This window comes from Myxine glutinosa, chromosome 14 (genome assembly GCF_964187855.1).
Source record: "Myxine glutinosa chromosome 14, kmMyxGlut1.1, whole genome shotgun sequence".
Lineage (NCBI taxonomy): Eukaryota > Metazoa > Chordata > Myxini > Myxiniformes > Myxinidae > Myxine > Myxine glutinosa.
The window spans coordinates 65,123,418-65,149,910 of record NC_136274.1 but is presented as its reverse complement, the minus strand read 5'-3'; the positions used below and the strand labels follow the sequence as shown (position 1 = coordinate 65,149,910).

Sequence of the window (26,493 nt, the reverse complement as noted above, 5' to 3'; positions counted from 1 at the left end):
GTTGCGCCATGCGCTGACCCGAGATTTCTGGTCACGTGATTTCGTGGCGCCATTTTGTGTCTAACTTCACCGTGCGTGAACGTCAGCTTGGTACGGGAATGTTGTTTATTGCCAAACAAAATGACTGGTTGTTCTGCTTTTGGTTGTTCAAACCAATCTGGGAAATATAAGATGTATAGATTTCCAAGTGATAAAGTCAGAAGACAAATTTGGGAAGCGAAAGTCAGACGAAAGAGCTGGAAAGCGATCGACTCCTCGAGACTCTGCCAGGTAGGCCCACGCCGCTTGATGATCGATGTTCAAAAGCAATTCTATCTGCTCGGTTTTTTTTTGGTTGTCTGTCCGTTGAAAACCCTTTTAAAGGGAAGTGATTTGTGTTTGTTTATAATCTTCAAGGAGCTGACCAAAAATGCATTTCCGTGGGAAGAACCCTGCTCAATTTTTTTCGGGTAGTCCTAGCGGACCGCATATTGTCATTGATTGATGAAATGTCCCGGTACAGTGACATTGCCTGGTCTGCGGTTGGGTAGTCTGCGGGCAATGTCACTGTACTTTTTCAGAGGGAATTAATTTTGATTTTATAGGGGTGGGAAACCCATGGTCCGTTTTGTTTTCAGTTGTCTGTCCGTCCATTCAAAACTTATTCCGAGGCAAGTTATTTTTTTGGATTAAAATCTTTAGCCTAATCGGCAATCATAAAAGCAATTTTAGGGGGGGACCTGCTCAATTTTTTTGCGGGTTGTGCAGCCATCCATACGTCCAAAATTTGACGAGTTATTGTTTGCTTTGTACAGTGCTCATGCGTCTTGTGAGGGGGATGCTCACTTGTGAGGAGTGAACGGAGTAGTGATGAGTCTCACTTGTGAGGAGTGAACGGAGTAGTGATGAGTTTCACTTGTGAGGAGTGAACGTAGTGGGATGAAGTGTTGGTCTGGTCAGAGTGTTGTATTACGGGCAGAGTTTTCTTACGGTCTGAATGTATGAATCATGTTCTGTACTGAATGTATGAACCAAGTTTTGTACTGAATGTTTACTGTGTTGGCCTCATCGTGTTCCTGGTGAAATTAAACAAGTTATGGTGAATACGACGTCTTATCTGTGCTTTTCCATATCTGTTCGACTAGACGAACCGTGCACACTGCAGGTATTTTTTAAAGTTTTTTCTCTGTTTAATTACGGCTTGGCGCAGTCGAAAATTAAGTGTTAATTAAGTCGCCAGCTATGAAACATATTAATCGATCAGGCAATATCCATCAGAGTTCTGGGCAAGGGTGTAGTAATAAATGAACGTTTCAATCTTACTAGATGCCGATGACGTTTTCCTTATGTCAGAGACAGAAGCTGACTTGCAGCTTGTTAAATCATTACAATGGAAATTGAATATAAATGTCGATAAAACTAAAGTTGTACACTATAGAAATATGGCAATACCACGTACAGAATTTGTTTTAAGTGTGTTAGACTATATGTCGGCTGGAAGTCCTACACCGGAATTGCTCTCGGCACCCTTTAAAAAATATTGGATATGCCCACACACCTTTCTAAAAGTTATTAAAATTCAGAGAACGACAGCATTGGTTTGTCTTCCTTATAATGTTAGCTCTTATATGCAGTGTTGGCTTGTAATATGCATTGCCATACCACTTTTAATATCACCACACAGCTCTTTTTCACGGCAATAGCTGAGTTTTTGACAAAACAAATATCACCTGTATGTAATAATAAGACTAAATATGTGTAGTAAATTTTTTTTTACCAGGTTTAGAATATATCACCCCATATCGCGAATGTACATGTATATCTAATCCGACACACTTAGACACAAAATGGCGTCCAAATTTGAGTTGACACAACTCTCTATATACAGGGACTCTACTTCCACCCTACTTTACGTAACGATCTGCAACACCGTTACTTCCGCTCGACTGTACATAACGATCTGCACCACCATTACTTCCGTCCAACTGTACATTACGATCTGCACCACTGTTACTTCCGCCCTACTGTACATAACGATCTGCACCACCACTACTTCCGCCCTACCTGACACAGCGATCTGCACCACCGTTACTTCCGCCCTACTGCACATACCGGTACTCACAAAGATCTTTCACCCAATGAGGGGGGTGGTGGAGCGTTATAACTTAATATTCGTTTTCCTTTTTAATATCTATTGAAAAATGATCATATATTGAAAAGCATTCTCATAAACATTGTAAAACAAACCAAAGCTATCTCCCTCCCCCCCCCTCCTCCCCCCCCCTCCCTTCTCGATGCTAGAATATGTCGAACCAACCGACCTCTCCGATGGGAGCTGTCTTCTGGGGGAAAGGTTTGGTTTTAGGACATGGTTGGAAGTGGGAAGGAGGGAGAAAAAAAGGATATGAAAAAACAAATTAAATGATGAATGAGGAATGCAACAACATAAATCATTCACTTAAGTAAAGGTAGTGGAGTTATAGTGTTGAGGAATAATGATGCTTAATGGTTTGGAGTAATTAAATAAATCAATGGTACTAGTCCAGCCATGGATTAGGTTGGTTAGTGATTGGGTTAGAGCTGAGTTCATTGATGAGCTCGAATTGAGCTTCCATATTAGGGTGGGAGTTAGGATTATGATTTCGGTTCTGGTTTAGTTTAAGGTCACAGTTAGTTTCAGGTTTGAGGCCACACTGAGGGTTAGTAGGTTCAATGTTCGGTTTTAGGTTTTAAACATAGGGGCAATACCCCTGGGCGCTCACCTGGAAGAATAAAGCAGTGTACTACACTGATTAAAGGTATTTTAAACAGTATCATGGAATTTTAAACCAATTTCAATGGCTGCTAGAAGACAGGGTAGCATGTACAATCAAACGAACGTAAGACTTAAGATCATAAGACTTTAAACAAACAAATCAAAAAATATCTATTTTAGAGGGTAACCTCCACCTTAGACCCCGATTCCTTTCCCCTCTCCCCAACTTAGACCCCGATTTTTTATGCCATGAACAAACTTTGGTCAATCATGGGTGGTAAAGGTTGTGGTCACGTTTCATCGTAATATTGTGCGTAGTTTCAGGAAAAAAAGCAAATACCTACAGTCGTGCCCAAAACGGTTGGCTCCCTTGCACCTTTTTTTATTTTTATTTTTTTAATAATGCACCATTTCTTCCAGAAATTTATTGAAATAAAAAAATATTTTGGTATACACATGTGTATTTCTTTGGTTTACAGTGAAACAAAACAAAAAAAAGCTGCAAAAATTACTAAATCTTAGCTTATTCCACACAGAAATCCGAAAATGGCCTGGCAAATACTAAAATGGCCTGGAAAATATTAGTGGCACCTTTTAAAGTTGTGAGAAATAATTAAATTTCAAGCAGGTGATTCTCCTGTACATTGGAATTGAACTCACCTACGGTGAGTTGCAGGTGCCTGCAATATAAAAATCACTCATTCAACCAGTTTGAATGGAGAAAATGAGTCATTCTGCTGTTTTGTGTCACTTTGTGTACCACAATGAGCATGGAGAAAAGAAAGAAAACCAGAGAATTGTCTGAGGAGGTCAGACACAAGATTGTAGCCAAGCATGGACAATCTCAAGGCCACAAGTCCTTCTCCACAGACCTTGATCGTCCTGTGTCCACCATACGCAATGTTATCAGGTAGTTTAAGGCCCATAGAACAGTAGCCAACTTCACTGAACGTGGCTGCAAGAGAAGACTTGATCGAAGATTGCAGTGAAGGATTGCTCGAATGGTGGAGAAAGCACCTCGATCAACTGCCAAACAGATTCAAGCTGACCTTCAGACACAAGATACGACAGATTCAACTCACACCATCCATCGCCAACTCAATGAAAGGGGGTTCTATGGTAGGAGACCCAGGAGGACCCAACTGCTGAGAAAGCCTGACTGGAGTTTGCCAAAACATACCTGATCAAGCCAAAATCCTTCTGCGAGAATGTCCCGTGGACAGGTGAGACCAAATTAGAGCTTTTGGGTAAAGCACATCATCTCTATGTTTACAGAAAACAAAATGAAGCCTTCAAAGAAAAGAACACCTTCCCTACAGTCAAACATGGAGCAGGTTCAGTGATGTTTTGGGGTTGCTGTGCTGCCTCTGGCACTGGGTGCCTTGAATGTGTGCATGGCATCATGAAATCAGGAGATTGCCAAGGAATTTTGGAGCTCAATGTTCAACCCAGTGTCAGCAAGCTGGGTCTCTGTCGAAGGTCATGGGTCTTGCAGCAGGACAATGACCCCAAACACACTTCAAAGAGCACCCAGGAATGGTTCAAGACAAAACGCTGGACTGTTCTGAAGTGGCCAGCAATGAGTCCAGATCGAAATACCATTGAACACTTATGGGGAGATCTGAAAACAGCAGTTGGGAGAAGGCACCCTTTAAATCTGGGAGAACTGGAGCAGTTTGCACGAGAAGAGTGGGCCAAACTACCAGCAGAGAGTTGTAGGAAGCTCTTTCATGGCTATAGGAAGCGCTTGACTGTAGTTATTTTGTCCAAAGGCTGTGCTACCAAATATAAAGTCTTGGGTGTCAAAAATGTTGTCAATGCCATTTCTTTTTATTTTCTGATTTAAAAGGATATAGTAAGTTCTGAAACAAAAACAAAGGTTCTGTAATATTAACAGTGAAATAAAGAACTGTGGAGACCAAATACTTTTGTCAATTTCAACTTATTTTTAGAGAAAGTGCAAGGGTGCGAATATTTTTGGCCACGGCTGTAATTTGGGGGGTCAATCCTCAACCCACTTTGACCCCCCGTAACCGCCTTTAGACTTCGATTTTTCTAATGCCGTGAACAAACTTTATTCAAAACATAACAAATATAATTTTTGTCAGATTTGGTCGCAATCCCATCAGCGGTTTCGGAGAAGAGGTTTCAAGTGTTTACAGACTGACGGACTGACGGACGGACGACGCGCCATAGCATAAGCTCACCTGAACTTCGTTCCAGGTGAGCTAAAAACCACATTGATTGGAAGGTCCAATAGAAGCCTGGCTCTAAGAGATTAATAATTGTCATGATAAAATGATTTCCTGATGGGTTTTCAAATAGCTCAACAATATACAACATGCATTTTAAAGGCCATTTTCCCTGCTAGAGCGGGGGTTAGCTTTGCGGTCCCCATGACAATCTTCTCCATTTTGCCCTATTTTCTGCATCTCTCCTTGTTAACCCCCTTGCCCGCATTTCTTCTTCCACCATCTTTAGCCAAGTCTTTCTCGGTCTTCCCCGTCCTCTACTTCCTTCTACATTAACTTCCATCACTCTTCTCAACCAGTCACTTTCATCCTTCCTCAACACATGACCAAACCATCTCAACCTGTTCCTCTTCACAGCATCAATCACACGCAATATTCCCATCATCTTTTGCAATTCATCATTTGTCTTCCTCTCTCTCAACGATACTCCGCACATCCATCGAACCATCAACAATATGTTCAACAAATAGCTCAACAATATGAAGAACATAATTAGAAATTAAAATAATATTATTGCTATGAATTTTGGGTGTAGAGTGATATATAGAGTCAGGTAGGTCTGTATAGGTAGTGTGCTCCGATTCTCGTGATAGGGAACCCCACATGTAATAAGTTTTGTTTAGGCGGTTTGTTCACGTAAGTGTATCTTTGTGATCATACAAGAATGATCCTTGTGCTAATTATCGTAGGGATTATGCTAATTCCCCCCTTGTTCGTGGGACCTGGTGATTTATCCATTGTCTCATATGGCACGACACCATAGACACACCATAAAACTCATCGGAAGTACAGGCAGGAAGTGCCCACGCATTACGCCAACATGGCGATAGAACATCGAGCAAGCAGGCAATAGATACGACCAGAGGGGCAGCGATTGGATGAGACACCACCAATAGGGAGAGGAGGCAGGATGAAGCCGCCGATTGGTAGAGGAAGGGGCAAGAAGCTTCCCTCGGATTGGTGGAGGGAAGGCTGAGAGGGAAGCAGAGGACTGAATGGCAGGGCATGCCGATGACGTTGAAGGGTGGCCTGTGGGCATTGGTTGATAGCTGGACAATGTAGCGTTGGCCTGCGGGGGTTGGTGAAAAGTGCCGGTGACGTCACGAGACGGCCAATAAAAGAACTGGCTGGCCGGAATTTTGCGCTTTTCTTATCGTTCTGGATCCTTCTTGCACTGGACGTTCTGTTTGCCCTGGACTTTCCTTGCGTTCTTGACCCTGGACCCTTGCTCGATGGACGACGACGTATGGTGGAGAGACGGTGGAGCGCTGGCGATTCTCCTTCCCTGCGTTCACCTAAGGGACCTCGCGAGCGATCGCACGGGGACGCGAGGCTTGCCGCAGCAGTGTACGCTGGCCTAGCAGTGCGGAGCGAGAGGTTCCCGCCAACGGAGGCCTGTTTCGCACCAACGAACGGAGGTTCCTGCCAACGCCACGGACGACTTTTGGCAACCCTGACGAGACCCACAAGCCGCTACCACTACTACTCCTAAGCAAGTTCAAGTACACTAAATAAATCACACAACGGTTGTTTTCATTTAATTATCCCTTCCTCCGTGTGTAACTCTGGTGTGAGGACGTCCCAATGTAGAACATTTATTTAACCGGCGTGTTTCATTGTTCTCGAGTTCCGTAAAATAAACTTGTTTATTTTTGTACATTTTAATTCCGTTTTTCGTGTGAGTTCATTTACTACAGGATCGGAGATGCCGCGCGGAACCGACAGGTAAAAGCTTCCCGCTTCTTCTTCTTCTCTCTTCCACCCAGGTGTGTAGATATAAAATCCGTATTTGAACAACGCCTCGAATAACGCTCGATTGCTATCCGTGACGCTCCCGGTATTAACTGAGAGCAGTCACACGACATTATGATTATTATATTTGTATTTTGAAAATTACCACATTTTATTTCACATCACCCACTAATACCCACAAAGATTGCAATGGAGGATAGATAACACCAAACCACAAAAACACAGTTTAAATGCCATCGTTAGTCAACCTGTATTGGTTAATATTGAAGCATAAAATTGGCTGTTGTGACGTATCAACCCACCTTTGACCCCATTTGAGGATTCAGTAGGTGTTTCTGGGGTCGAAGGTAATGAGAAAAAGGTTCATGGAATGAGGGTGAGGATGAAACATGAAAGTAAGGTTTAGTTGGGAATGGGATTGCGCACTGACAATGTGCAGGTTCAGGAATCGAAATATAACCTCAGGATCAAGATTAAGCAATCACTGTCATCATGAGTGCAGGCACGACATGACAAACAGGAAACAAGCACTCATTAGTGGGTTCTTTCAAGTGCTCCTTGGTGGGTTCTTTCAAGTACTCATTGGTGGGTTCTTACAAGTGCTCCTTGGTAGGTTCTTACAAGTACTCCTTGGTGGGTTCTTACAAGTGCTCCTTGGTATGTTCTTACAAGTGCTCCTTGGTGGGTTTTTACAAGTACTCCTCGCCGGGTTCTTACAAGTGCTCCTTGGTGGGTTCTCATAAGTACTTTTTCCTGTGTTCTTACAAGTACAACATGCTGGGTTCTTACAAGTACTCCTTGCTGGGTTTTTACAAGTACTCCTTGCTGGGTTATTCAAAGTACTCCATCATGGGTGCATAGTTTTGAGTTATTTGGGGTTTTTTGTGCATCGTTTGTATATTTGTAGTTTGAGGTTGCATGGTACGTTTCGGAATGGAGTTTCTGATATTGTATTCTTTCATTACCACAACAGATACCTGGCAGGTAAGCCATATCTGCTTTCGCTTTCACATCCGTGAAAAGGTCATTTTCATCCATTTTTCTTGAATTTTACATTTATCTGTCGTCCTTCGTCTTTTATCTTACATTTATCGTCTCGTTCTTCCCTCTTGCTCTATTTCTACTCCCTGCAGGAGCACACAGCGATCTGCACCACCGCTACTTCCGCCCTACCGCACAGGGCAATCTGCACCACCGCTACTTCCACCCTACCACATGCAGCAATATGCACCACCGTTACTTCCGCCCTACTGCACGCAGCGATCTGCACTACCGTTACTGCCGCATACAGGGATCTGCACCACCGTTGCTTCCGCCCTACTGCACGCAGCGATCTGCACCACCGTTACTTCCGCCCTACTGCACATACCGGTACTCACAAAGATCTTTCACCTAATGAGGGGGGTGGTGGAGCGTTATAACTTAATATTCGTTTTCCTTTTTAATATCTATTGAAAAATGATCATATATTGAAAAGCATTCTCATAAACATTGTAAAACAAACCAAAGCTATCTCCCTCCCACCCCTCCTCCCCCCCCCCCCCCCTCCCTTCTCGATGCTAGAATATGTCGAACCAACCGACCTCTCCGATGGGAGCTGTCTTCTGGGGGAAAGGTTTGGTTTTAGGACATGGGTGGAAGTGGGAAGGAGGGAGAAAAAATGGATATGACAAAACAAATTAAATGATGAATGAGGAATGCAACAACATAAATCATTCACTTAAGTAAAGGTAGTGGAGTTATAGTGTTGAGGAATAATGATGCTCAATGGTTTGGAGTAAATAAATAAATCAATGGTATTAGTCCAGCCATGGATTAGGTTGGTGAGTGATTGGGTTAGAGCTGCGTTTATTGATGAGCTCGAATTGAGCTTCCATATTAGGGTGGGAGTTAGGATTATGATTTTGGTCCTGGTTTGGTTTAAGGTCACAGTTAGTTTCAGGTTTAAGGCCACACTGATGGTTAGTAGGTTCAATGTTAGGTTTTGGGTTTCAAAAAGCACGTTGATTAGAAGGTCCAACAGAAACCTTGCCCAAAGAGATGAATAATTGTCATGATAAAATCATTTCCTCATGGGTTTTCAATTAGCTCAACAATATGAAGAACTTAATTAGAAATAAAAATAATATTATGATTATTATACTTGTATTTGGAAAATTACCACACATTTTATTTCACATCACCCACTAATACCCACAAAGATTGCAATGGAGGATAAATAACACCAAACCACAAAAGCACAGTTAAAATGCCATCGTTAGTCAAACTGCATTAGTTAATGTTGAAGCATAAAATTGGCTGTTGTGACGTTTCCACCCACCTTTGACCCCATTTGAGGATTCAGTAGGTGTTTCTGTGGTCGAAGGTAATGAGAAAAAAGGTTAGTGGAATGAGGATGAGGATGAAACAAGAAAGTAAGGTTTAGTTGGGAATGGGATTGCGCACTGACAATGTGCAGGTTCAGGAATCGGCATGTAACCTCAGGATCAAGATTAAGGAATCACTGTCATCATGAGCGCAAGCTTGGTATGTCAAAGAGGAAAGGGCAGGCACAATATGGCAATGAGGAAAGGGCAGACTCAGAATGGCAAAGGGTAACAGTAAGGTTTGGTACAACAACGGGTAAAGGGAGTGCTCGGTATGACAAAGGGTAAAGCTGTGGTCTCAGTATGACAAAGGGGGAAAGGAGGGTTTGGTATGACAAACAGGAAAGGGCAAGCCTGGTATGACAAAGGGGGAAAGGGCAAGCTTGGTATGACAAAGAGGAAAGGGCAAGCTTGGTATGACAAAGAGGAAAGGGCAAGCTTGGTATGACAAAGAGGAAAGGGCAAGCTTGGTATGACAAAGAGGAAAGGGCAAGCTTGGTATGATAAAGAGGAAAGGGCAAGCTTGGTATGACAAAGAGGAAAGGGCAAGCTTGCTATGACAAAGAGGAAAGGGCAAGCTTGGTATGACAAAGAGGAAAGGGCAAGCTTGGTATGACAAAGAGGAAAGGGCAAGCTTGGTATGACAAAGAGGAAAGGGCAAGCTTGGTATGACAAAGAGGAAAGGGCAAGCTTGGTATGACAAAGAGGAAAGGGCAAGCTTGGTATGACAAAGAGGAAAGGGCAATCTTGGTATTGAAGCACGGTGTTACGCGCGCTGCTTGTAAGCAAGGAGGAAGCAGACAACGCGGTAAGTTGTAAGAGTCTTTATTCGAGAGCTCCACTGTAACACTGGAGCGTTCCGGGCTGCGCGCCCGGTGTATATCCCGCGGCCACGCCTACCCCTCGGGCGTGGCCGCCGCCCACTTGGTGCGCGGAATGATGCCCTCGCGCCAGTGAGCTTTCGTGTCCGCCACACGCGCCCCCCCAGAATTCCCGCGCACCTGGAGGGCCAGTTTGCAGGGCAAACGGATGACCCAGCCGAAGCGCCCTCTGGCTACTGGCGGCGTCCGGGGTGCAGGGATGCCAGCTGGGATGCCTCCTGCTGCACCCGGGATGGGTGCAGGCTCGGGGGGCGGCGTACCGGCGGGGCCGGGCGGTGCTGGGGGTCCGCCCACCGGGGGGCGGCCCCGACGCGGGGGCCGAGCCACCGGCGTTGGGTGGTCCACGTCGAGGTGGGCCGGCTTGAGGCGGTCTATGGAGACCTGGTCAGGAGTGCCGCCGATGTCCAAGGTGAAATGTTTCACCCCGGTCTCCAGCACGCAGAAAGGCCCGTCGTACGGGGGCCGCAGTGGTGTCCGGTGGGCGTCGTGCCGGACGAAGACGTACTCCACGGTGTGAAGCTCCGGGGCGACGTGCGTAGGTGGGTGCCCGTGGTGCGCCGTGGGCACCGGGGCGAACCTCTGGGCGGTCTCCTGCAGCGCGGAGCGCTCCTGGGCCGCGAACCATGGTGCCGTGGAGTCGGGGAGGAACTCGCCCGGCACCCGCAGCGGTTGCCTGAAGACCAACTCCGCCGCGATGCGCGCAGGTCGTCCTTGGGCGCCGTCCGGAGGCCCAGCAGCACCCAGGGGAGCCTGTCGACCCAGCCGCCGTCGCGGAGGGTTGCCCGGAGCGCGGCCTTCAACAAACGGTGGAACCGCTCGCACAGGCCGTTAGCCTGGGGGTGGTAGGCCATGGTTCGGTGCAGCTGGACCCCGAGCCCCCGCGCGACCGCCCCCCAGAGCTCCGAGGTGAACTGGGGGCCACGGTCGGACGAGTTGTCCGAGGGGTTGCCGAACCGGGCGACCCAGGTGGTGATGAACGCCTGCGCGACGTCCGCCGCCGTCGTTGACGCCAAAGGCACGGCCTCCGGCCACCGGGTGGTGCGGTCCATCATGGTCAGGACGTGGGTGAAACCCCGCAATGGGGGCAGAGGTCCCACCAGGTCCACGTGAACGTGGTCAAACCGACGTTCCGGCACCGCAAACGGGGCCAATGGGGCCTGGGTGTGTCGGCGCACCTTCGCGCGCTGGCACGCGAGGCACGTCCTGGCGCAGCCGCGGATGGCCTTCCGGAGGCCATGCCAGACAAACTTGTCAGCGATCAACCTCTGGGAGGCCCTCGTGCCCGGGTGGGACAGGCCGTGGATGGAGTCGAAAATCCGGCGCTGCCAGCCCGCGGGCACGATGGGGCGAGGCCGCCCGGGGAGACGTCGCACCAGAGGGCCGTGCCAGCGCCGTTGAACGGCACCTCGGTGACAAGGAGGCCCGTAACGGCAGTCCGCAAGGCCCGGACGTCGGGGTCGGCGGCCTGGTCCGCCGCCATCCGGGCGTAGTCGATGCCGAGGTGGACCGCGTGGGCAACGGACCGGGAAAGGCAATCCGCCACCGGGTTGTCCTTCCCCGCGACGTGCCGGATGTCCGTCGTGTATTCGGACACGGCCGAGAGGTGACGTTGCTGCCGGGCCGACCACGGCTCGGCGACCTTGCCCATCGCGAACACCAGTGTCTTGTGGTCGACGAAGGCCGTGAACACACGGCCCTCGAGCAGATGGCGGAAGTGCCTGACCGCCAGGTGGAGCCCGAGCAACTCGTGGTCGAAGGTACTGTACCGGCGTTCGGGCGGGCGAAGCTGCCGGCTGAACAACGCCAGCGGTTGCCAAGCTCCACGCACCCATTCCTCATGCACCGCGCCCACCGCGTAGTCCGAGGCGTCGGTGGTGAGGGCGATCGGTGCATCGGGCGCCGGGGTGCGCGAGCATGGTGGCGTTAGCCAAGGCGAGCTTCGCACTCACAAACGCCGCGTCCATCTGCTCGGTCCAGGTGACGTCACCTTTTCCCGGCTTCCCTCGGAGGGCCTCGTGCAAGGGGCGCAGGAGCTGGGCGATGCGGGGTAGGAACGGTGGTAAAAGTTTACCATGCCCAGGAACTCCTGGAGCCCCCTGATCGTGCGGGGGCGCGGAAACCCCATTCACCGCCTCCACCTTGGCCGGTAGGGGGACGGCCCCGTGCCTGGTGACGCGGTGCCCCAAAAAGTCGATTTCGGCGACACCGAACCGGCACTTGGCGGGGTTCACGATCAGGCCGTGCTAGCCCAGACGTTCGAAGAGCGTGCGGAGATGGTGTAGGTGCTCTTTGCGGGACGCGCTTGCGACGAGGATGTCAACCAGATTGACGTAGACGAAATCCAAGTCACGCAAGACGCTGTCCATGAGGCGCTGGAACACCTGAGCCGCATTCTTCAAACCGAAGGGCATCCGAAGAAATTCAAAAAGACCGAACGGCGTGATGACAGCCATCTTTGGGATGTCCTCCGGCCTGACGGGGACCTGGTGGTAACCACGTATGAGGTCCACCTTCGAGAAGAAGGACATATTCGCCAAGCAGGCGGAAAAGTCCTGAATATGGGGGACGGGGTAGCGGTCGGGGGTGGTGGCGTCGTTGAGACGGCGGTAGTCCCCGCACGGTCGCCATCCCCCGCCGGGCTTGGGCACGATGTGGAGCGGCATCGCCCAAGTGCTCTCGGAGCGCCGCACGATGCCGAGCCGCTCCAGCGTAGCAAACCCCGCTTTAGCTACCGCGAGCTTCGTCGGCTTGAGGCGGCGTGCCCGGGCGTAGACCAGTGGCCCGGCGGTGGGGATGTGATGTTCTACCCCGTGCTTGATGGTCCCCGCCGAGAAGGTGGGCCTCGTGAGGGCCGGGAAACCCGCGAGGAGGCAGGTGAATTCGTCCGCTGCCGGAAGCGTGCAGATGAACCTGGCCGGAACCGAACCGCTCAGCAAGCCGCTCGGCGAGCCGCTAGATGAGCCGCTCCGTGAGCTGCTCAACTAGGCGGGCAGCGCGCAAGCGAGCGAGCTGAACGTCTCAGCCTGGACAAGCCTTCTGTGCTTGACGTCGACCAACAGGCCATTGGCACAGAGGACGTCCGCGCCGAGCAGTGCCATAGTCATGTCGGCAGTGACGAACGACCACCGGTAAACCTGCCCTCTGAACCGCAGAGAAAGGCAGCGTTTTCCATACGTGCGAATGGGCGTACCGTTGGCAGCAAGCAGCGTGGGGCCCCGGCCCGCGGACTCCTTGTCGGACGTACCGGTGGGAACGACACTCACCTGCGCTCCCGTGTCGCACAGGTAACGGCGCCCGGATAAGGTGTCCGTTATGTACAGGAGGCTGTTTAATCAGCCGGCGCTCAGTGCCACTACCGAGGGCCGGCCCGGGCGTTTCCCGACCTGCCGAATGAGCACGGCGGGCGACATTGCCGAGCCTCGTGGCCGAACCTAGCGTGGAAATGGCACCAGGTTTGCGGCGAAGCCGTAGGCCGCGGTTTCTGCGGTGGTGGTGGGCAGGGCGTGGCGGCCGCCACGAGGCGCCCCTCGGAGCAGGGGTGGGCACTCGCAGGAGGTTCAGCGGCTACGCGGTGCGTCGCATAGTAGGGGTGGGCACCCGCAGCAGTTTCGGGCTCGGGAGCCGTTACGGCCGCACCGAAACTCGCCTGCGTGTCCAAAGCCGCGTAGAACTTGTCGGCCTCGGCCACGAGCGTGCGGGGTTCCGTTGTCGCGGAACCGGCCAACGTGAGGCGTACTCGTGCCAGCAGCTGGCATCAAAATAACGCCCGGAATAGAGCGTTCGGGGTTTCGTCGCCCATGAGCGACAGCATATGGTCCATTCGGACCGACGGTCGTGTGTCACCGAGCTCGGGGAGGTCCAAGAGGCGATTGGCCCGTGCGTCCATCGTGAGGCCGAACGTGGCGAGGAGGAGACGCTTGATCGCCTCGTACCTGTCGTCGGCCGGTGGATTCCTCAGGACCGACACGACGCGGGCGGCCGCGGAGGCCCCGAGGGAGGCGACCACGTGGCAGTAGCGTGTCTCGTCCGCCGTGATGCGTCGAAGCCTGAACTGGGCTTCGGCCTGCAGGATCCAGATCTCCGCCTGAGCTTCCCAGAACTCGGGGAGCTTTATCGCTACCGCGTTGGTTGCCATGGCTGTGGCGGGTGGTCAGTGACGGCTGACCAGAACGTCGGAGGTCACCAATGAAGCGCGGTGCTACGCGCGCTGCTTGTAAGCAAGGAGGAAGCGGACAACGCGGTAAGTTGTAAGAGTCTTTATTCGAGAGCTCCACTGTAACACTGGAGCGTTCTGGGCTGCGCGCCCGGTGTATATTCCGCGGCCACGCCTACCCCTCGGGCGTGGCCGCCGCCCACTTGGTGCGCGGAATGATGCCCTCGCGCCAGTGAGCTTTCGTGTCCGCCACAGTATGACAAAGAGGAAAGGGCAAGCTTGGTATGACAAAGAGGAAAGGGCAAGCTTGGTATGACAAAGAGGAAAGGGCAGACTTGGTATGACAAAGAGGAAAGGGCAGGCTTGGTATGACAAGGAGGAAAGGGCAAGCTTGGTATGACAAAGAGTAAAGGGCAAGCTTGGTATGACAAAGAGGAAAGGGCAAGCTTGGTATGACAAAGAGGAAAGGGCAAGCTTGGTATGACAAGGAGGAAAGGGCAAGCTTGGTATGACAAAGAGAAAAGGGCAAGCCTGGTATGACAAAGAGGAAAGGGCAAGCTTGGTATGACAAAGAGGAAAGGGCAAGCTTGGTATGACAAAGAGGAAAGGGCAAGCTCGGTATGACAAAGAGGAAAGGGCAAGCTTGGTATGACAAAGAGGAAAGGGCAAGCTTGGTATGACAAAGAGGAAAGGGCAAGCTTGGTATGACAAGGAGGAAAGGGCAAGCTTGGTATGACAAAGAGGAAAGGGCAAGCTTGGTATGATAAAGAGGAAAGGGCAAGCCTGGTATGACAAAGAGGAAAGGGCAAGCTTGGTATGACAAAGAGGAAAGGGCAAGCTTGGTATGACAAAGAGGAAAGGGCAAGCTTAGTATGACAAGGAGGAAAGGGCAAGCTTGGTATGACAAAGAGGAAAGGGCAAGCTTCGTATGACAAAGAGGAAAGGGCAAGCTTGGTATAACAAAGAGGAAAGGGCAAGCTTGGTATGACAAAGAGGAAAGGGCAAGCTTGGTATGACAAAGAGGAAAGGGCAAGCTTGGTATGACAAAGAGGAAAGGGCAAGCTTTGTATGACAAAGAGGGAAGGGCAAGCTTGGTATGACAAAGAGGAAAGGGCAAGCCTGGTATGACAAAGAGGAAAGGGCAAGCTTGGTATGACAAAGAGGAAAGGGCAAGCTTGGTATGACAAAGAGGAAAGGGCAGGCTTGGTATGACAAAGAGGAAAGGGCAAGCTTGGTATGACAAAGAGGAAAGGGCAAGCCTGGTATGACAAAGAGGAAAGGGCAAGCTTGGTATGACAAGGAGGAAAGGGCAAGCTGGGTATGACAAAGAGGAAAGGGCAAGCTTGGTATGACAAAGAGGAAAGGGCAAGCTTGGTATGACAAAGAGGAACGGGCAAGCTTGGTATGACAAAGAGGAAAGGGCAAGCTTGGTATGACAAAGAGGAAAGGGCAAGCTTGGTATGACAAAGAGGAAAGGGCAAGCTTGGTATGACAAAGAGGAAAGGGCAAGCTTGGTATGACAAAGAGGAAAGGGCAAGCTTGGTATGACAAAGAGGAAAGGGCAAGCTTGGTATGACAAAGAGGAAAGGGCAAGCTTCGTATGACAAAGAGGAAAGGGCAAGCTTCGTATGACAAAGAGGAAAGGGCAAGCTTGGTATGACAAAGAGGAAAGGGCAAGCTTCGTATGACAAAGAGGAAAGGGCAAGCTTGGTATGACAAAGAGGAAAGGGCAAGCTTGGTATGACAAAGAGGAAAGGGCAAGCTTGGTATGATAAAGAGGAAAGGGCAAGCTTGGTATGACGAAGAGGAAAGGGCAAGCTTCGTATGACAAAGAGGAAAGGGCAAGCTTCGTATGACAAAGAGGAAAGGGCAAGCTTGGTATGACAAAGAGGAAAGGGCAAGCTTCGTATGACAAAGAGGAAAGGGCAAGCTTCGTATGACAAAGAGGAAAGGGCAAGCTTGGTATGACAAAGAGGAAAGGGCAAGCTTGGTATGACAAAGAGGAAAGGGCAAGCTTGGTATGACAAAGAGGAAAGGGCAAGCTTGGTATGACAAAGAGGAAAGGGCAAGCTTGGTATGACAAAGAGGAAAGGGCAAGCTTGGTATGACAAAGAGGAAAGGGCAAGCTTCGTATGACAAAGAGGAAAGGGCAAGCTTGGTATGACAAAGAGGAAAGGGCAAGCTTGGTATGACAAAGAGGAAAGGGCAAGCTTGATATGACAAAGAGGAAAGGGCAAGCTTGGTATGATAAAGAGGAAAGGGCAAGCTTGGTATGACAAAGAGGAAAGGGCAAGCTTGGTATGACAAAGAGGAAAGGGCAAGCTTGGTATGATAAAGAGGAAAGGGCAAGCTTGGTATGACAAAGAGGAAAGGGCAAGCTTGGTATGATAAGGAGGAAAGGGCAAGCTTGGTCTGACCAAGAGTAAAGGGCAAGCTTGGTATGACAAAGAGGAAAGGGCAAGCTTGGTATGACAAAGAGGAAAGGGCAGGCTTGGTATGGAAAAGAGTAACAGTCAGGTTCGGTCCTCAACGGGTAAAGGGAGTTCTCAGTATGACACAGGGTAAAAAAATGGGGGGGGGGGGGGATCGGTACAACAAAGGAGAAAGATCAGGCTTTGTAAAACAGAGAAAACGACAAGCTTGTTACACCAAAGTGGAAAAGGTGGGCTTGATATGACCAAGGGGAAAGGGATGGCTCGGTACAACAAAAGGTAAAGGGAGGGCTAGGTAAAACAAAGGGGAAAGGACAGGCTGAGTATGACAAAGGGTAAAGCTGCTGTCTCAGTATGATAAAGGGTAAAGGACAGGCTTGGTATGACAACGGGTAAAGGGAGGGCTCGGTACAACAAAGGGTAAAGGGAGGGCTTGGTATGACAAAGGATAAAGGGTGGGCTTGGTATGACAAAGGGTAAAGGGTGGGCTTGGTTTGACAAAGGATAAAGGGTGGGCTTGGTACAACAAAGGATAAAGGGTGGGCTTGGTATGACAAAGGTTAAAGGGTGGGCTTGGTATGACAAAGGATAAAGGGTGGGCTTGGTACGACAAAGGATAAAGGGTGGGCTTGGTATGCCAAAGGATAAAGGGTGGGCTTGGTATGACAAAGGATAAAGGGTGGGCTTGGTATGACAAAGGATAAAGGGTGGGCTTGGTGTGACAAAGGATAAAGGGTGGGCTTGGTATGACAAAGGATAAAGGGTGGGCCTGGTATGACAAAGGATAAAGGGTGGGCTTGGTTTGACAAAGGATAAAGGGTGGGCTTGGTATGACAAAGGATAAAGGGTGGGCTTGGTACGACAAAGGATAAAGGGTGGGCTTGGTATGCCAAAGGATAAAGGGTGGGCTTGGTATGACAAAGGATAAAGGGTGGGCTTGGTATGACAAAGGATAAAGGGTGGGCTTTGTATGACAAAGGATAAAGGGTGGGCTTGGTATGACAAAGGATAAAGGGTGGGCCTGGTATGACAAAGGATAAAGGGTGGGCTTGGTTTGACAAAGGATAAAGGGTGGGCTTGGTATGACAAAGGATAAAGGGTGGGCTTGGTTTGACAAAGGATAAAGGGTGGGCTTGGTACGACAAAGGATAAAGGGTGGGCTTGGTACGACAAAGGATAAAGGGTGGGTTTTGTACGACAAAGGATAAAGGGTGGGTTTTGTACGACAAAGGATAAAGGGTGGGTTTTGTACGACAAAGGATAAAGGGTGGGTTTTGTACGACAAAGGATAAAGGGTGGGCTTGGTATGACAAAGGATAAAGGGTGGGCTTGGTACGACAAAGGATAAAGGGTGGGCCTGGTATGACAAAGGATGAAGGGTGGGCTTGGTACGACAAAGGATAAAGGGTGGGCTTGGTATGACAAAGGATAAAGGGTGGGCTTGGTATGACAAAGGATAAAGGGTGGGCTTGGTACGACAAAGGATAAAGGGTGGGCTTGGTACGACAAAGGATAAAGGGTGGGCTTGGTACGACAAAGGATAAAGGGTGGGTTTTGTGCGACAAAGGATAAAGGGTGGGCTTGGTACGACAAAGGATAAAGGGTGGGCTTGGTACGACAAAGGATAAAGGGTGGGTTTTGTACGACAAAGGATAAAGGGTGGGCTTGGTACGACAAAGGATAAAGGGTGGGCTTGGTACGACAAAGGATAAAGGGTGGGCTTGGTACGACAAAGGATAAAGGGTGGGCTTGGTACGACAAAGGATAAAGGGTGGGATCGGTACAACAAAGGATAAAGGGTGGGCTTGGTACGACAAAGGATAAAGCGTGGGGCTCGGTGGGACAAAGGGCAAGGCCCAGGAAAATAAAGGGTAACTTGCAATGTGGAAATGAGGAAAATGTAGGCTGATGGGGGTTAGGAAGGGAAACAAGTATGGAGACACAGCAAACTGAGAGTAGACTTTGGGCATGTAGCTACAAGGGTTAGGGTTTAAAAGGGGAAACGAGCACATAGGAACAGAACTAGGTGTGAGTAAGGTTGGAGAATAACTCTTGGGGTTAGGGTCAGGTTTTGGTTTTGGATTAGGGTCAGTATTTGGGTTAGAAATGAAAATAGGCATGGAGGAACACAACAAGGTATGAGTAGGATTCTGGCGTAGCTCTTCGCGTTAGGGTTTGGAATAGGATTTGAGTTTGGATTCGGGTTAGCGTTCGGAAGGGAAACAGGCATGGAGGAACACAGCAAGGTATGAGTAGGGTTAGGGAATAGCACATTACTGGAATCCGAAATTTTGATCCATTTTTATTACTCACTATATGATCTGTAATCGAGTGACTGGTCTTGGTTTTTATTTGCATTAACTCTTTGGGAAGGTTCTAGTTGGGTAAAAATAAAAATCAGGGAAATATAAACATGAAAGTGCTCTCAAGGATACTGTGGAAAATGGGTGGAAAGTGGAAGTTTGATTTCCATGAATTTCGAAGGGAACAACCTGTTATACACTGTACAGGAAGTTGTACTTGGCTGTGAAGATGACAGCTCTTGATATCAGTGCATTTTGGACTGGAAGTTTGAATCCTTGTTAATGTATACAAGGAAGAGCCGGGATAGAATACTCCATCTATTGAACAGCAATGCTTCAAGTTCTAAATATCCATCGAGGTATATATAAAAAACATGCTCACAAGGGAGCACGTCCATTTATTACATGTTCAAAATGACCGAACTTTGGGCCCCCACTCCCCTTCTCCCCATCGCTTGAATGATCTCCAGACCTAATTTTCCATTTCTCTGGACACTCCTCACACTCCCTTTTACTCCTTTCCCGACTCTATCTTTCTGCCTTTGTCACCTTTTCAAATCAGCAACACCCCCACCAAGCAAAGAAAACCTACCCCACCGTATGTTTTAAACTTTAAACACAAATAATCCAAACCCTTAACCCAACCGATACCATCACTATTGCATTATATATATATATATATATATATATATATATATATATATATATATATATATATATATATATATATATATATATATATATCTATATATATATATATATATATATATATATATATATATATATATATATATATATATATATATATACATACATATATATATATATACATATATATATATATACATATATATATATATACATATATATATATATATATATATATATATTTATATAATAGTGATGTTTTAAACTTGGAACACGATTAAACATCTTTAAACATGCTTCATCATCTTGTAAAGTTTAATGTTAATTTTTATGTGAATATGATTCAAAAAGTAATTCAAGTAATCTGTTTATTACACGGTTGGATTTATCTAACCGATGATGTAACAGATTCACTCAAGCATACGCAGCAACACATGGGCGACCCTGTCTACCCTTTGCATTATTTCAAGGGGATCGAGCAGGTTATCCTCTCTCTATCTGCAGATGTGACTTGGGAGAAAATGAGGGATTTGGAGTGCATCAATTAACATTTGAAGTCAATGGGGAAAGGAGAAAAAGCATTACCTTTTTGTCAAATTGAACTTTGAAGGCTCAAAATTATTCACATTTTTACTATTGTACATTTTTAAATACTACACATGTATATTGACTACTTGGGGCTATCATTGTGGACATGACTCCTGGGAGCTAACATTGCTTAGTATAGTTTAGTTCGTTCTTTAGTAAATGTCTGAGAGCAAACACAAGCTCTAAATATCCTTTAAATATTACACGAAGCGAAATAGTTATATACAGTATATATATATATATATATATATATATATATATATATATATATATATATATATATATATATATATATATATATATATATATATATATATATATGTATGTATATATATATATATATATATATATATATATATATATATATATATATATATATATATATATATATATATATATATATATATAGATATACTGTATATATACAGTCACGTGAAAAAGTAAGTACACCCCATGTAAAGTTTTGACTTTTTCAACATATTTAAACATACAGCTATTTGATCTTCATTTCAACAATATTGATAGATAAAGGTGATATAATATAACAAATACCATGAAACATTTACATTTTGTAGTCCATTGTATAATTTAAATAAACATAAATGCAAATTTCGCATGTGGAAAAAGTAAGTACACCCCTACATTTATTACGACTTCAAATACCTAAAATTAGAATCAGGTGCACCAGCTCAGGTGCAAATGATTAGAACATCGTTATAGAGGATCTTGGAGGAACCTGTCTTATTTAAACCTCAGACATTTAGTTTGGTTTGCTCTTTGTTGTTGAAGTGTGCGGCGTCACCATGCCTAGATCAAAAGATTTCTCTGAGGCCTTCAGAAAGAGGTTATAGATGCCTACGAGTCTGGGAAGGGATTTAAAAAGATCTCCAAACAATTTGAAATCAATCATTCGACTGTCCGGAAGATCATCTGCAAGTGGAGAAGATTCCAAACAACTGCCAACTTGTTCAGGCCAGGCCGCCCCAGCAGGTTCAGCCCGAGAGGAGACCGCAAGATGATGAAAGAGTCTCTAAGAACCCCAGAATGTCATCACGGGACCTACAGGTAACTCTTGCCACTGTTGATGTCAAAGTGCACGAGTCTACCATTAGAAAGAGGCTGCACAAATTTGATCTACATGGGAGGTGTGCCAGGAGGAAACCGTTGCTGTCCAGAAAGAACATCAGGGCAAGACTAAAGTTTGCCAATGAACACCGAGGCAAAGACCAGCACTTCTGGAACAATGTGCTCTGGACAGATGAGTCAAAGGTAGAGCTATTTGGCCACAGTACCAGAAGACATGTTTGGCAAAAACCAAAGACAGCATTTGACCACAAGAACCTGATACCAACTGTAAAGCATGGTGGTGGAAACATTATGGTTTGGGGCAGCTTTGCTGCATCAGGGCCTGGGCAGCTCACCATCATGAAATCCACTCTGAATTCTTCATTGTACCAGAGGGTGCTTGAGGATAATGTGAGGCAATCTGTCGGAAAGTTGAAGCTCAACCGAAGGTGGACCTTGCAGCATGACAATGACCCTAAACAGACCAGTAAATCCACCATGGAATGGTTGAAAAGAAAGAAATGGAGGGTTCTGGAATGGCCAAATCAAAGCACGGATATAAATCCCATCGAGAGGTTGTGGGGGGATTTCAAACGAGCTGTGCATGCAAGAAACCCCTCAAACATCGCACTGCTGAAATAATTCTGCATGGAGGAGTGGGCAAAAATTTCTCCCAGTCGATGTCAGAGACTGGTAGACAGTTATAAGAAACGCCTACTTGAGGTTGTTTCTGCCAAAGGGGGCAATACCACCTATTAGAGCCAAGGGTGCCAACTTACTTTTTCCACATGCGAAATTTGCATTTATGTTTATTTAAATTATACAATGGACTACAAAATGTAAATGTTTCATGATATTTGTTATATTATATCACCTTTATCTATCAATATTGTTGAAATGAGGATCAAATAGCTGTATGTTGAAATATGTTGAAAAAGTCAAAACTTTACATGGGGTGTACTTACTTTTTCACGTGACTGTATATATATATATATATATATATGGACAGTAAAGGCCACTGAGCCATAAAGAATAAAATTCTTTGTTTAAAATCCTAACTTTTCAGAAGAATACTATCTTCTGTCCTTAGAGGTAACGGCTGTAATTAAATCAACTGTACTTTATTATATCCGACGGGAACGGCTACATATTACAAGTATAAATAAATTTAAATATGTGGGAAAATTACACGCCCAGACCAGGAATCGAACCCAGGTCGTCTGGTGAACCGTACCATCTGCCATCTGAGCTATCTGGGCGACCCTGACTAAGCATCCTGGTCTTAAAAAAAAAAGAAAAAAAAAAGCCGTGTCATTTTTCCACATATATCAATTTGATTATTTATAATCCTGTTCATTAATGTAATTGGTTCTGTGCCCCCCAGTTGCGTTTTTACTAGCGGACATGGATTTGTTCCCCTATTTGAGGAAGACCCTCTCGTGATCAGGCTGTTGGTGCTCCCATGGTTGGCAGCGAGTGCCCCAGAATCATTGACGGAAAGAGAGTGTCAATTCTATGTGTTGGAAAATTGCATGCTCAGTCAGGGTCACCCAGAATGCTCAGATGGCAGATGGTATGGCAGCAATATTGGATTGAAGGAAAGATTTGGGCATATTTTGTTCCGAAACCACTCAACAAATTTTTTTTTTAACTTGGCATATGTCATCAACTCCCCATGAGATAAATTTGGCTTAGCGGTTAGGGTGCCAGCTTGGGATCCTAGGATCCTGGGTTTGAATCCTGGTCAATTGCTGAATTAACGCCAGGTGGGTTGACTCAGCCTGTCATCCTTCTGGGGTCGGCAAATTGAGTACCAGTTCACTGGTAATTCCCTGTGTGTTGCAAGAAGCGACTAACAGGGTTGGCGGCAGGATGGGCATCCCGCCGTAAAACATTGCTTCAAAAAGGGGATCACGGTGCCCAAAAAAAGGCCAACCCCCGCTCTGCAGGGAAAAATGGCCTCTAAAGGCGGTTCTTCCCCATGGGATACATGGGGTGATAATAATGACATCATCAGTGAAATGGCATTCCAGCCATTATTAGTCGACTTAAAATCCGTATCTGAAAAATTTCAAACTTCATATATCTTATGTACGACCCAATGTAAGTGAAGAATTCAATTTATGATACAATCGGTCATGTGGTCTGGCAGCCATATTGAATTGAAAATAACGACATAAAAAATATTCTTCTCTAAAACCGCTTAACAGATCCATGCGAAACTTCATACATACTGTATGATTGACTAGACATGGGGAATACAGTTTCAATTATTTTCATATTCCCCTTCATTGACGCAATTTAGCCTGTGCAGAAAAGTGGTCGTTAAATTTCCTAATAATCAGTTAATTATCAATAAAGCTACTGATATTGAAATGTATGTGACATAATATGGTTCATGGATGATACAATGATACATGTATATGAGCCATAATAGTAGCGTGTTCAGTTAACAATGGTATTTTTGTTCAGAATGAATGCGCTCCGAGAGTGCTGGTCTAGTTTTTTTCGATTTGCTTTTTTAATGTTTTTTATTTTTAGATTTGTTTTAGAAATTTCAAGTATAATAGTTAATATAAGAATAATTTCGATTCTTCATGTTGACATTTAAAAAAGTAATCCTTTTCCATTCAAATGGAAAATAATCCCCATTTTCTCCCTACTGACGTGGCTAGACTACTAACTCAGTGCCCACCTTAGGTGAGAACGGAAAATTTGTATTTGGACATGGTGTTGGCACACAATGGCCAGCTGTTTATGGAAAGGTAACCAACAGATTACCCAAAAGGCCATGCATGTGCAACAAATTATTTTGGAAATGCAACTGTAAACTCGCTGTGAGAAGCTAGTCGCCAGGTGAGGCATAGGGTGAAAATAAGAGTGAATATTGAAGGGTCCAGTGTGTTATTGTTAATGGGGAAGACCTGCAAAGAAGGGAAATTGTTAGTTATTAAACGATGTGCAATTATTGGTGACATGTTATCAATAATGAAAATGTGCTCATGGCTAAGTGGTAATTGCTGAGTGTACTGTCTGGAGAGCTTACGGTGGAGTAGATTGCTGGCAGCGCTGGTGCCCAGTGGGTTAGAGGCAATGCAGGTATAATTCCCATAATGGTCATTCGTCACATTTGGAAACATGAGAAGAGATCGACTGTCCGTGGTCTGCAGCCTTATGCCATGCCTTGCCACCACACTGTGACACAAAACCACATTCCACCCCGACAATGCTCAATATCATGCACCATGCCACATATAATGGACCTCATGTCACTGCAATTGTATCATCATGTCCCTCCGCTTTGTGTCATGATGTGCCAAAACTCTCCACTCATGTTCCACCACAAGAAGGAATTTAGACAAATTGACGATTTTAGGGATTCATAAGTTGCTTAAGTAGGTTATTGAGCAACTTCTGTTATTTTCAAGCTCGTACGGGAAACTCACCGATGTTCATCCCTGAACCAGGAAAATTCCGGAGGTGGTTGGGCGCTGGCTTCACAACGCAGCACGGCTGTCTCACCGAGAGCAGCACCCGCTCCATGCACCTCCGTCACTACTGGGGGGTCTTTGAGTAGGGATAAAGGGGAAGACAAATGGGGATTTACATGTAAGAAGGAGGGGCATTTTCTTTCGAAAATGAAGATTTTTGGCACAAAGTCATTTCCATGAATATCGCTGTGAAGTTGCTTACAAGTCAATTTAAAGGTGATTATGAGAGTTTTATTCACTCACACTTTCACTTCAAGTTCCTTGCCTTGTTCAGGGAACTTAATAGTATTGTCTCTTTGTCTATTTATTAACTCAACTGGACTATGTCCAGCTGAGTTTTTGTCGACACCCAGTGTCCGTCGTCCGTCTGTCTGTCTGTCTGTCTGTCTGTCTGTCGTCTGTAAGCAATTCGACGTCTACGCTCTAAAAGTCACAAATATTGATCTAATTTGATGAAACGTATGCAGCATCTTTAAGACATAAACTAGTTTGGGATTGCATTTGGGCGTTGCACACCCAAAAATGGGCGCGGCAGGGCGGCCATATTGAAAAATCAATTTTTGTCAATTTGGTACTTCCTAATGTAGCTAGAAGGCTGAAACTTGGTGTGTAGACAGTATGTAACAAACCTCAACACATATATTACGGGTTTTGACGATGTCCGAAAAATGACCTCGTCGTGACCTATGACATGACTTGACCCATAAACATCAGTTTGGACGACGTCCAAGCTCTAAAAGTCACAAATACTGATCACATTTGATGAAACTTGTGCCTTTTGCCACTTAAAGATATTTGAAAACACACATATAAATGCACATATAAACTATATAGTTTGTGGTTCTATTATGCATATTCTAACCATATTGATATAGACCAGTTGAGTTCAGGTTCCCTGAAACCTCTAGTTCATGTATTGCATCTGTCACACCTTTTGTTGACTTCATTGTTCAAGTTTAAGTTTAACAGGGAGTCAAAAGGTCCTGTATCCGACCATGAAGGAATGGTCCTTTTCCATCTAGGGTCCAGCCACAAGTGTCACATTTTTCCCCAACGGTGGGTGTTTGCTGATGCACATTCGAATATGTCATGGTTTTTAGAGTAAAAAAATTAAGGGGAAAAACTTTTTGACCCACTTTAATTCCATTATCGAATTATTTATGTTTGTTAATTATTTATGTTATTTATGTTTGTTAATTATTTATGTTTGTTAATTATTAATGTTCAGGTTTATACTTAACAATCAACCTTTCATGCTTCCATGTTAGCACTTTATTCTCAGTCTCTGCATCAGGGTGCTCCATTTAGGCCTCCATGTCCCATCGCTCAATACTGAGTCTCCATGTCCCGTTGCCCAATGCTGGGCCTCCACGTCCTGTTGCCCAATGCTGGGCCTTCACAACCCATCACCCAACACTGAGCCTTCACTTCACGCCACTCAACACTGGGCCTCTATGTCCCGATGCTCAACACTAGGCCTCCACATCCTGAAGCTCAACACTGGGTCTCCACATCCACTGGCTAAACAGTGGGCCTCCACATCCCGCCCCTCAACACTGGGCATCCACGGCCTGCCACTCAACACTGAGCATCCACGGCCTGCCGCTCAACACTGAGCATCCATGGCCTGCTGCTCAACACTGAGCATCCACGGCCTGCCGCTCAACACTGAGCATCCATGGCCTGCCGCTCAACACTGGGCCCCCAGATCCCGCCGCTAAACATTGGACCTCCACATCCTGCTGCTAAGGACTGGGCCTCCACATCCTGCCACTCAACACTCGACCTCCCTGTCCCACCCCTCAACAATGAGCATCTACGGCCTGCC

At 46.5% G+C, this 26,493-nt stretch overlaps 1 protein-coding gene across 23 annotated transcripts in view; it reads right to left on the bottom strand.

Moving 5' to 3' along the window:
* The window catches only part of LOC137439865 (limbic system-associated membrane protein), a 98,227-nt gene that overhangs the window by 21,478 nt on the left and 50,256 nt on the right, over positions 1-26,493 (bottom strand). For 2 of the 23 annotated variants that reach the window (XM_068136051.2, XM_068136038.2), the window contains exons 6-11: positions 24,621-24,741; positions 24,221-24,369; positions 9,059-9,091; positions 8,322-8,342; positions 7,041-7,073; positions 2,301-2,321 (exon numbers count right to left, since the gene is read on the bottom strand). In XM_068136051.2, coding sequence (XP_067992152.1) covers positions 2,301-2,321; positions 7,041-7,073; positions 8,322-8,342; positions 9,059-9,091; positions 24,221-24,369; positions 24,621-24,741 — 378 coding nt within the window. Of the gene's footprint in view, positions 1-2,300; positions 2,322-7,028; positions 7,074-8,321; positions 8,343-9,058; positions 9,092-24,220; positions 24,370-24,620; positions 24,742-26,493 lie in introns of all 23 variants that reach the window. The other 21 variants (XM_068136052.2, XM_068136040.2, XM_068136056.2 and 18 more) reach the window with 18 other exon arrangements.